The 12403-nt window shown below is 44.0% G+C and overlaps 1 protein-coding gene across 1 annotated transcript in view; it reads right to left on the bottom strand.

Moving 5' to 3' along the window:
• The window catches only part of LOC146968657 (uncharacterized), a 29094-nt gene that overhangs the window by 3738 nt on the left and 12953 nt on the right, over positions 1 to 12403 (bottom strand). Inside the window, exons 5-14 of the mRNA XM_085759620.1 lie at positions 11547 to 11682; positions 11263 to 11452; positions 9319 to 10860; positions 7544 to 7609; positions 3968 to 4223; positions 2803 to 3094; positions 2300 to 2509; positions 1294 to 1352; positions 921 to 1177; positions 63 to 94 (exon numbers count right to left, since the gene is read on the bottom strand). Coding sequence (XP_085615746.1) covers positions 63 to 94; positions 921 to 1177; positions 1294 to 1352; positions 2300 to 2509; positions 2803 to 3094; positions 3968 to 4223; positions 7544 to 7609; positions 9319 to 10860; positions 11263 to 11452; positions 11547 to 11682 — 3040 coding nt within the window. The remainder of the gene's footprint in view (positions 1 to 62; positions 95 to 920; positions 1178 to 1293; positions 1353 to 2299; positions 2510 to 2802; positions 3095 to 3967; positions 4224 to 7543; positions 7610 to 9318; positions 10861 to 11262; positions 11453 to 11546; positions 11683 to 12403) is intronic.

Here is a 12403-nt window from a genome sequence, read left to right as displayed (position 1 = left end):
CACAAAGAGGAACACACTGTTGTGACGTTTGTGTAGAAGTTACACAACAAACACACACTCACCTCTGAGCTTGTGATCTGTTGCATCTTTGTTGCTGCGGGCGACAAATTAATAAAAAGATGATTCAATTATTATGAAGACACAACAATAAATGGATTCATCGAACAATAATCGATTATTAAATCAATCGTCAACTATTTTGATAATCTAATAATCAGTTTGAGTCGTTTTTTATAAAGAAAAAAAGTCGAAATTCTCTGATTTCAGCTTCTTAAATGTGAATATTTCTGGTTTCTTTGTTCCTTTATGACGATAAACTGAGTCTCTCTTTGGTTTGTGGACAAAACAAGACATTTGAGGACGTCATGGTGTGGTTTGAGAAACACTGATTGATGTTTTTCAACATTTTATTGACCAAACAACTAATCGATGAATCGTTTAAATAATCGACAGATTCATCGATAATGAAAATAATCGTTAGTTGCAGCCTTAGATTAATATAAACTGAAAGTAGGCTTAAAGGGATGCTCCGCCGTTCTAAAAACAGCTTGCACCGACAATTAAAGGTAACGAACCTACTGCTATGACTATAGGGGTTATGGCAATGGGCCAATTTGCCAAAATGTTGAACTATCCCTCCTAGTGTATCATATTTTAATTGATATACAGTTTCTATGCCTCTATATCATCAGTGTCATACTATGTTTTAAAAAATCTCAGGTATAAAACATAAAATTTGCACATAAACTGTGAGCAATACGTTTAAAAAATGCTGGATGTACTAAATATGATACGAATAAAATTTTAAAATATGCAAATTGCTATTTTCTTGTTTGTCGAAAGGTCCTATAAAGACTTAGTAAAAAATAAATATAACATACAATAAAGACTCCAGTTTCAAGTTTTTCAAGTTTTCTGACCTGTGTTTTCTATCACCGGCACCGTGTCCTTGGTCATGGATGGCGCCGTCTTCGTCGTCTCCCCGGGCGACGGCGGTGGGAGGGGCTCGACCACCTGGGTGAAGCTGAGGGGGAAGATGCCCTGGCGGCCGTGGATCTGGCCCCGGCCCCACTCCGCCCCCACCAGCTGCAGCAGCGCGATGACGTCGCCCTGCGAGAAGGTGAGCTCGTCCTCCTCCTCGCCCTCGTAGTCGAACACGGCCACGCACCGCGGGCCGCTGCACACACACACACACACACACAGGAGATGTAACGTGTGTGTCTGGTCCATTGTGTTGTGTGTGTTGTATTTTTTATTCTTTTTTAAATTGTTTTTCGTGTGTGTGTGTCTGACCTGACAGGTTTGGGATCAGGCTGCTCCTTCTGCTCGCTCGGCGCCACCGGGAGGATCGACTGGAAAACAAAACCAGTTCAACTGTTGAAGCCTGAGGGATATACGTTTTTTCCTTCAATCAATCAGTGACACTAGGCTTGTTTCCATTTCCCCTAGAAATGCAAAAACCTAAATAATATTGCAATAAATTATTTGCTGATAAATGAAACTAGTAGATTGCATAGTTTTTAATATAACTTGATCTATAACAGAGGAGGCAATATAAGCTCAGCTTCAGCCGACACCTCGGTCTGAATGTCTATTGTACACTTTGTTTATTTACTTACCGTTTACTTTGATTTGCGCATTTTCTGTTTGTTTTTTAACGACCTTGTCTAGCTGCTGTATTTATGTTGAGCTGTCATTTCTATAAAAAGTAAAAAACTAAACTAATATGTATCTATAGTATGTACTGTATTTATAAAAGGGAAAGGTGAAATCCGGCGATCTGATTGGTTGTTAACCGTGGTATAATGAGCATATACCACGGCTACTATTCTAAAGCCTTATCACAGCATACTGTATTTCTGGTTGAATAAAACTACATGAAATTGATTACGTATTCCTCTTTCATATTGTCATTATTGGTAACCTTCGCGTCGGGCCGAACAACGCCCCTTAGCTGTGGTATAATGAGCATATACCACGGCCTGTCGTGATATATTGCTTAAATATAAGAGCTTTGCTTTGGAGCAATCAAGCGCTGCCTTCATCTTCTGTTAAAAACTACAAGAGATCGCTGTCCCAACACCATGGAAACGCATGGAGACGCTTACATCCATCTTCCTCAAAGTGAAGTCTCGCGGGACCAGAATTTACGAGAGTTACGGCTCATTCGTCAAACACCTTTCAATGGAAACAGCTGCAAATAGCAACTGGACTTTTTGGAAATTTCACTTTTATTTTGGGAAAACCTGCGATGGAAACCCAGCTACTGACACCGGTCCGGTCCGGTCCGGTTTGATACCTGTGACTCTGTCGGGTCCAGATCCTCCAGACCGGGCTTCGACTGCCGGTCCTGGTCGGGGGCCGACTCCAACTCAGACTCCGGCTCCGGTTGTGGTTCTGGTTGTGGTTCTGGGTCCAGGTCCAGCAGACACGGTGACGGGCTGACGAGAGGAGCGACCGGCGTCTGGACCGGGCTGGGGTCGTCCAGGACGATCAGGACTTCCTGTTTCTATGGCGACACACCACAGGGGGGAGTTAAACATCTGAGATTTCAAATGTATGACATCATGTTTACTGTGTGTGTGTTTTGTTTTCTATTTTTATTTAACCAGGTGAGCAAATTAAGAACAAAATTCTTATTTTCAAGTGCAGCCTGAAGGGGAGGGGGGAGGGGAGGGCAACAAGTGAAAACAAGGTTATAGAAATTACACAGAAAAATTCAATATAATACAACACAATACAATAAAACAGTTAATCAATAGGGCATGACAAGAGGCCTATTGTGTGTGTGTGTGTACGCACCGTGTAGCTGTTGTAGAGCGGGTGTCCCGGTTTGGGCCGCGGCGGCAGCGGCGGTCCTCTCTTCGCCGCCTTCTGACTCTGACTCTGATTGGCTGCTACAGACGGAGGCGACGGGGGCGTTGTCTGGGCGACGACGACGACCGGCGAGACGGAGGAGGGGGCGGGGGCGGTTTTGGAAGAAGGAGGGATCTGATTGGCCGAGGAGGCCGAGCCGATGGCCGGAGGAGGCGGTCGGCCGGGAATGGATTTGATTGGAGGAGGACGAAGGGGGAGGAACTTCCCACTGGACGGACTGAGGAGAGAGAGAGAGAGAGAGAGAGAGACTGATCGATCAGATTCACATCTGGGTCCAGATGTTCAAAAAGTTTTTGAAATCCCTTGTTTTTCCATCCAGGATTAAGTCATCTATCTTTACTTTGATCCAGATACAAACTGAGTTTTGAACAACTGAGATAAGTCTGATCAGATCCAAACTTTTCACGATTACCAAATCTGGATACAAACTCATCAAATACACAATCCAACAACTCCACAACGCTCTGGTGGACAAGTTGTGACCTGCACATTCACCACGCTATGAGATAATAACACAACGTTACCAGACAGAGTTGTTTTAGAGGGAAATTCATGCAAAACCGCTGATGCGCGTTGCCTTCAGGGACAGTTTTTCATCAAGCAGTCTCTGTATTTCCCTCTAAAACAACTCTGTGTGGTAACGTTGTGTTATTATCTCATAGCGTGGTGAATGTGCAGGTCACAACTTGTCCACCAGAGCATTGTGGAGTTGTTGGATTGTGTATTTGATGAGTTTGATGAGGGAAACCAAGAAATCCCATAATGAGCCTCCGTAGTGTAGCTCTGAGCAGCTCACGGCTCTGCTCCGCTGTTCTAAAAATAGCTTGCACCGACAATTAAAGGTAACGAACCTACTGCTATGACTATAGGGGTTATGGCAATGGGCCAATTTGCCAAAATGTTGAACTATCCCTTTAACTTTCTGTGTGAGCAAGTGTAGCAATGCTTACAATTCAAATCAAGTACCTATTATTACAGCTACGAGACACTTTGTTACTTGAATCCATTATCAAAAATGCGACTAGACGACCTTTGACCTTCTGGACGCTGGTGATTGATTCTATCAGTTTATCAGATGTTGTTTTCTCACCGTGGAGGAAGAGGAGGGTCGGAGGAGGTTGTGTTGCTGCTGCTGGAGTCGGGTTTGGTCTGGAGCGCCGAGCCTCTCCTCAGAGCTGGAGCAGGAGTCGTGGTCGTGGTTGGAGGTTTGGTTTGGATCGGAGGAGGAGCGACCGCTGGTTTGGAGGTCGTCGTCACTGTCGTCACCGTCGTCGTCGTTGCAGCTGCAGGTTTGGCTGCGACCGGGTTTGGATCTGGAGGAGCCGGTTTAGGAGCCAGAGTCGGAGCTGGAGGTGGAGAAAGAAGAAAAACTGTGACTCATAAACTCACAGTAAATTGGCCGGGTCTTTTTCTTTTTTTTACACACTGGTGAAACATGGAAGAATCGACTCAAAGAACCTTGAATCTGTCTTTACAGGTGTCAGGTCAATGTATTTGAGGATCATGAATTAAATGGAAAAGTCAATTTACAGTGTACATCCCTAAATTTCCTGCTTTCGCTCCTAAAATTTTAAGTTAGGGGGGATCACCGTGCTCCTAGGACGTGATTTTATCAGTAGTCTCATTTAGAAAGGATAAAAAAAACGTCTTAGAGGTTAAAAATAATGTTTAGAAGAGCAGAGACGGGGGAATAACAGAGGTTTAAGTCGAAGAAAATCAAAGTAAAGTTAAGTTAATAACTTATTAAGTTAATTCATTTGTTATTTTATTTCAATAAGATACATTTAATTTTACTTATTTATTTTATGGTGAGGTTCTTGATAAGCCCTCCTAGGGTTTCTAACCTCTCCAGCACTGTTTCATTGTAGTTTATCATATATTATCTATTGTATATTTTCTTTCTTCCATGTGATATACTCCTTGTTTGTAATATTTTAAAGTGCAAACAATAAACAAACAAAACAAACAAGTTAAGGTTTTGTTTTTTTAAGTTTCTATATTTCTTTTGCTTCGACCTTGGATGATGTTCAGATCTCCGGGATGGATCCTCGTACCAGGACATCACATGTTTTTATTTCATGGGAATAAATTAATAAAAACATATTTGAAATTACAATAAAAGTCATTTAGATTTTAAAAAGATTTTTTTTTTTTTGCATCAGTAAAAAGTGAAATCTCACTTTCCTGCTCTGTTTTCTGGAGCCTTCGACCAATCACAGGCCTTCACAGAGAACCGGAGTGATCTTATTGGCTGCTAACAGTTCAGTCTTGTGCTAAGAGGGCGTTCCAGCTTTAAATATAGAACAAATGTAGTAAATATGAAATAACAGGAACAAAAACTCTTTATCCGTGATGTTATGTTAAATATTTGTTTTAAATGATCTACTTTCATGTAGGGCTGCACGATTATGGCCAAAATGATAATCACGATTATTTTTGTCGATAGTGAAATCACGATTATTAATCACAATTATACATTATGTTAGATAAAACATGTTTTTATTGCACTTTCTATTTGAAACAAACAATAGGCTATGTGAACAAGGCTTTCAGTTCAAAATAAAACGTAAAATAAAAATAAATAATAGCCTAAAATAAAATTTACCCAAGACAAAGGGCTAGCAAAAAATAAATGCCATTGCAGAGTGCAGAGGTGTCATTCTGTACAGTAGCGTACAGATACTTGTGTAAAAAACAAAAAATAAAAAATAAATCTGGTAGAAGTAGCTGCTGATTCAACTCCTTTACTCAAATAAAAGTAAGAAAGTACAGGCTCTGAAATGTAATTTCAAAGTAGACTATAGGTAAAAATTTATTTTTGCCATCAATGATACACAGAGATGTGTGGCCAAGAGCCTGTCTAGCATGGACCAAAGCACAGCACGGGTGGTTCAGCAGCAATTTGGAACAAATTAAAAACATAAATGAACAGACCAAGTGTTTTCACACGGGCAGCTTCCAGCAGGTCGGCCTGGCTCAACTGTGCTGCCACCAAAACGGCCATAGATCGCCGTTACCGGCCGTTATGATCACGGTCGGAACGTTTTATTTACACGACGTATGTAATTAACACCAAAACGGCCGCGTGGGGTGACGGGGTCTCGGTCCAGCTTCGAGACCACCCCGCAGCCCGACCTCGATCCGATCCAGAGAGAGACGGCGACAGTAGACAGCCTTTGGAGGTGCTGACTGACCAGACACAGACACACGTCGTCATGTCTACTGTCACCGTCTGCTGCCGACATCGTCTCACTCTCACGTCAGAGTGAGATCCATACAGCCTAGGAGTGAGACGTAACATCGGGCGCAGAAGGTGACACAGTACAGCAGCATTTGAAGCTGCCGACTGACCGGCCGGGACACACACTCTGGACTGTAAACAACATGTAAAGGGAGGATGCGCTCGCTTGTTAGTTAGGCAGCTTCATGGAGGCCTGACCTCTCGTTCGCCCCCTGGTGGTTGGCGGACTATTGGTTGAGAAAGCGCTTGATTTGATGCAGCACAGCCCGTTTTTTTACATGTTAATAATCGTGACGATCATCTTAATTTAATCGTGGCAGCCAAAATCGTGATCGTGATTAAAATTCGATTAATTGTGCAGCCCTACTTTCATGTAGGGTGTAGGTGAGTGGAGTGGAGTTTTTACAGCTGCTGCTGAGGCTTTATGTAAATGACACATTTGAATATTGTAACACAACTCACACACTCTTTACTCCCCGTTTCTTTCTTTCTTTCTATCTGAGTCTATTTATAGAAACAACGAGTGTCTTGTTGTGTTTTTGTCTGCTCCAGTTGGGAGTCACTCTCTCTCTCTTTCTAGTCGTTCTGCCTCTTAACTCTGTTACTGAACCTCACGGGCAGATCAGGTGACCATGTGGGTCAGGAGGACACACACACACACACACACAGACACACACACACACACCGACGACGACGACCTACTTCAGCTCACACACACACTCTGCTGTCGTGTTGTGGAGAGTCACACAAGTATCAACCTGCAGCGTCGCTGAGTTTCACTGTCAAACTGGTTCTGGACTCGACTTTAACAACCAGCTCACTGTGTTGTGTTTATTTATACTTTTCTATTTTATTTCAATTTTTTACATTTATATTGTAAATATTTTAGATTATTGTATTTAAATTAAGCTGCAACATGTTTTTTTTTTGTTTTTTTTTCTTCTAACTGGGTTTATTTCCTCGAAATCAAAACAACCAAACAAACAGATTCCTGGTGTGTGTTGAACCGACACAGACACACATAAAGCCTGAGGCCTGCTGCATCATGGGAAATATACACTGCCACACACACACACACACACACACACACAGACACCCACACAGTTCTGACACATCAAACTCACAGCAGACGAACACTGGGGGCTTTTTACTTCTCACACAATCGCTGCTTTTTTCTCTCTCACAACGTTTGCGTAATGTAACACACACACACACACACTTCTTATGTTACACAGACACACACACAGACAGTTGCATACGAACACACAGACACACACACACATTTTCAGTCTCTCCACATGTTTACATATTTCTGCAGCATAACGATGAAGCAGGATTTGTGTTTGTCAAATGCAGCATTGTCCACACACACACACACACACACACACACACAACACATTTATGCACACTCACACACACACTCACCACTGGCTCTGCGTGGTGATGTCAGCGCTGCCGGTTTGGTCGGGATGCCTGGACGTCCTCCTTTCACTGAAACCACAAAAAGAAGAAAGAAAAATCAAACAAAAACATTAAAACAACATAAATATTAAATATTTCCCATGATGCTTTGCTGTGACACATACAGACGCATCCTGTATTCACTTGGAAACAAAAAAAAAGCTCTGTTTTTTAGAGTAATTTTTTTTTTTTGACTTAACGAGATTTTAAAATCCTGCGAGAAGCTCCCACCTGCAAGTAACATGAGGACTGATTTCAAAATAAAGGCGCTGCATCAGACTGCTCTGATGTTTTCAGGTCGTCTCCTTTCAGTATCAATCTGAATTTACAGGGAACGCTGTAAAAATAAGAAAGATTAATCGGCTTTTACTTTGAAAATCTACATCGCCTTGCAAATCATGCATATTTATGGAATGGAAATGGAAGGTCGCCTTTATTTTGAAATCAGTCCTTACACTCTAATCTTACTGTTTATTATATGTAGCACAAAGCAATGCAGGGAGAGCTCGACTGTGTTGTTTTTTGAGTAAAAATAACTCAGAAAAACAGGGGAAATATTGAATAACTCAAAAAAACAGAGCTTTTTTTTCCCCAAGTGAATGCAATAAACTTTTATACACAACTTCCATTCAGTTTAACAAAACTTAGTTTGACTTGTCTGAAGCCTGCTGCTACATAAAAGACGTTTTAATGAGGCTGAAACACAGGAAATGATCAATAACCCACTCTTTTTCCTCTAGAATAATAATAATATTTGATGTTTCCAGTCGGTTCATGTGTGGATTCGTCGTTTCACTCATGTGTAAACAAAACCCGAGTGTGTGAGTGTGTGAGTGTTATCAGAGCTGCAGCCGCTCTGTGAATCAGTCGATAACTGAAGCTTATCATCACACACACACACACACACACACACACACACACACACACTCAGCTTATCACTCAGGAAACGAGCTGAACTCACAGCAGCAGTAACACGTGCAGCGAACAGAGAGACCGATGTTGACGTTGGTAAAGTCAACACAGTCGAGTGCAGCCGCAGTCACAGGATGTTTGATTCAGGGTTAATCAATATCAGAGTATTGCTCTTGGATTAGAAGTTGGTTTTTCTTTTTTTTTTGACTAAAAAATATATTTAACAATTTGATTAAATGTGAAAAGCTGATAATAAATCAATCATTCAACTGTGAGAATAATAAAAAACACTGAAACTAATGACTATTTCATTACCCATCAATGTGTTTCTGACATTTTATGGTAAAAAATGTATAAATCAACACATAAAATGTCAGATTTTACATATATACATATTAAAATGCTTAATCAAGAGAATAATCAACACATAAAATATAAGATAACAGCAGAAAAAGTTCATAATATGTTCATATTATCATCATGTAATGAAAACAAGCAAATTAATGTTGTGTTAATGTGAAACCAGTCATTTTTCTGGCCTTTAAAATTTAGACTTCACTAGTTACCAATGAACATCTGGATTCAGTCCTGTAAATATGTATAAAGTTTTTTTATTCCCAGACTTTAAGTATTTACGCTTCAATATTAAAAAACAAATTGATAAACCCTTCTCTTTAAAGGTCCAGTGTGTAATAATTTCAAGGTTTATCGGCAAAATCTGAATGAACTACCGATAAATGTGTAAAATCGCAGTGCAGTGTAGTTCCTCCAGCTGCCTGCAGGGGGCAGTAAAGCTCACAGACTAACAACACTAACAATACACTCACCAGTTTGGTTTGTGTGTGCGGCGGCGTCCTGCGTCTCGTCACTTCCTGTCTCTGTCGGCGCTCCTCCTCCTCCTCCTCCTCCTCCTCCTCCTCCTCCTCCTCCTCCGACCGAGGGTCTCGGGGGCAGCGTGGGGGCGCTGTGCCCGGCCGAGGAGCTCTTCTCCTGGGGAGCAGCGGCCACGCCGGCCCTGGGGGCGACGGCAGGTCTGGGCGGAGGTTTGGAGGAGGAGGAGGCGTCGCCGAGAGACGAGGAGGAGGCGGCGTGTTTGGGAGGAGGCGGTCGCGGCGCCGGGACGGGGGCGGGGCCAACGGCGGCGGTGGTAGAAGCGGAGGGGGCGGACCCAACGGCGGCGGTAGAAGCGGAGGGGGCGGAGCCAGAGGAGCCAGAGGGGGCGGAGCTACTGGTTTCTGCAGCAGGCGGCGTTGGTTTCGGAGTGAGTGCAGGTTTCTCCGCGGCTCTGATCGGCTGCAGCACCGAAGGAGCCGAAGGTTTGGCGGTGTCCGACGTTGTCGCTGCCGCCGCTGCTGCAGGTTTCAGGTTCGAATCCGCAGACGAGAGAGATTCAGCCGTTTTCAGAGTCTCCGTCCCGCCTGAGTCTGTTACCGCTGTGACACCGCCGTCCTCCCAGAATCCCTTGCTGGACGGCTTAGTGGCGGCAGCGGCAGTGGCGTGTGAAAAGTTTTTGGGTTTCGGTGCGACGACGGGCGGGGGGGATTTGGCCGCCGGTTGCCCCTGGAGACGAGGGCGTGGACGGGGTTCGGGTCTCTTTGCGGCGGCGGCGAAGTCTCCGTTGTTCCCATCGGCCACCTGCTGCTGCTGCTGCTGCTCGAACGCCTGGATCCGCGCCTTCAGCGTCGCCATGTCCTCGTCTTCCTCCTCTGCCGCTGCCTCCTCCTCCTCGCTCTCTGATTGGCTGTGGCCGCCGCCGCTGCTGTCGCTACGGCGATCAGGGAAGCCCCAGTCGTCGGAGCTGAAGGCCTCGAGCAGCTCCTGCAGATACTTCCCCTGACTCGCTTCCTGGTTGCCGTTGACGGCGTTGGCGTTGGCGGCGAGCGTCGCCAAGCCGTCGTCACGGAGCTTCACCAGCGTCTGGACTCTGACGTCGTCGTCGTTGTTGCCGCCGGCGATCGGCTGATGACTGACGGCGAGCTTGGAGCGAGGGCGAGGCCGCGGTCTGGGACGCTGCTGCTGGACGGGAGGAGGAGGAGAAGAGGAAGGAGCGGTTGGGGGCGTTGCCGTGTCAACAGTGGCGACCGCCTGCTCCCATTGGTCGGTCTGAGCACCAGAGTGTGATGTCACCACCGGCGAACAAAGCCCGGCGATGACGTCACAGCACTGCGTCGTCTGCGCCGAGGAGGAGGAGGAGGAGGAGGAGGAGGAGGAGGAAGAGGAGTGTGCGATCGACTCGGGAGCTGCTGCGTCGCCGTTAATGGAGCCGGGTGCTGATTGGCTGCCGGTGCCGGTGATGTCATCGACGTGAGACGACTTGGTGGGACAGGAGAGCGGCGGCCGTGGTCGCGGAGGTCGCACGGGTCGTCCCTCTGCACGGAAACAAATCAATCAATCAATCAATCAATCAATCAATCAATCAATTAACAAGAGTTCATTTGCAAAAGCAGATAACTCCGTTTAAACAAAATTCTAAAATAGAATCTTCTAAAATAGAATCTTCTGAAATAGAAATAGAAATTCTAAAATAGAATCTTCATTTTCTATTTTTTATTTACATAAGGTGATATCAGTCAAACCAAAGTTGAGTGACTTTGAGATGTAACAAAACAGACATATATCTCAAAAAAAATAAAGTTTTATTGAAAACAACACTACGCAAAGAATAATTACAAAGCCTCAGCTCTTTTTTTTTCAAAATGGCACTTATCTGCTTTTGCAAATGAACTCTATAAAAATATTAAAAAATGACGTGATAAAGGAGCGACGCTCACCAGGAGGCGGGACGTTTGGCGCCGATTGGTCGGTCTGGGTGGCGATGGTCGTCGTGGAGACCGGACGTGGTGATGACGAGGAGGAGGAGGGAGAAGGAGACGAAGAAGGAGAACAAGAAGAAGGAGGAGGAGGGAGGAGACGCTGCTCCTGAGTCTTCTCTCTGATCACCTCCTCATAGGACGGAGGAGGCTGAGGAGGAGACAGACGATCGATCAGTCAATCAATCAATCAATCAATCAATCAATCAATCAATCAATCAATAAGCTGTTTAACGGACAGCTACCTGGATGGTCGGGGGGATGGTCGGTCCCCAGATCTGCGCTGCAGGAGGAGGGGGAGGGGGGAAACCGGCCGCGGCCCCGGGGAACCAGGAAGTGGAGGCCAGAGGCTCCGCAGACAGGATGGTGATCTCCGGTCGCCTAGCAACAGAATCAGCAGAGTTTTAAAGCTCCTTCAAAATAAAGCTAGATGTTGCTGTTAAAGTTCCTTCAAAATAAAGCTAGGCATTGCTATTAGAGCTCCTTCAAAATAAAGCTAGATGTTGCTATTAAAGCTCCTTCAAAATAAAGGTAGCTGTTGCTATTAAAGCTCCTTCAAAATAAAGCTAGGCATTGCTATTAGAGCTTTTCAAAATAAAGGTAGATGTTCCCATTAGAATGCCTTCAAAATAAAGCTAGATGTTGCTATTAAAGCTCCTTCAAAATAAAGCTAGATGTTGCCATTAGAGCTTTTTCAAAATAAAGGTAGCTGTTGCTATTAGACCTCCTTCAAAATAAAGCTAGATGTTTCCATGAAAGCTCCTTCAAAATAAAGCTAGGCATTGCTATTAGAGCTTTTCAAAATAAAGGTAGATGTTCCCATTAGAATGCCTTCAAAATAAAGTTAGATGTTGCTATTAAAGCTCCTTCAAAATAAAGCTAGATGTTGCCATTAGAGCTTTTTCAAAATAAAGGTAGCTGTTGCTATTAGACCTCCTTCAAAATAAAGCTAGATGTTTCCATGAAAGCTCCTTCAAAATAAAGCTAGATGTTTCCATGAAAGCTCCTTCAAAATAAAGCTAGATGTTGCTATTAAAGTTCCTTCAAAATAAAGCTAGATGTTGCTATTAAAGCTCCTTCAAAATAAAGCTAGGCATTGCCA

This window comes from Trachurus japonicus, chromosome 18 (genome assembly GCF_045865225.1).
Source record: "Trachurus japonicus isolate A0001 chromosome 18, Traja_1.0".
Classification (NCBI taxonomy): domain Eukaryota; kingdom Metazoa; phylum Chordata; class Actinopteri; order Carangiformes; family Carangidae; genus Trachurus; species Trachurus japonicus.
The sequence above is the reverse complement of the archived record's forward strand: the minus strand, read 5'-3'. Positions and strand labels throughout refer to the sequence as shown.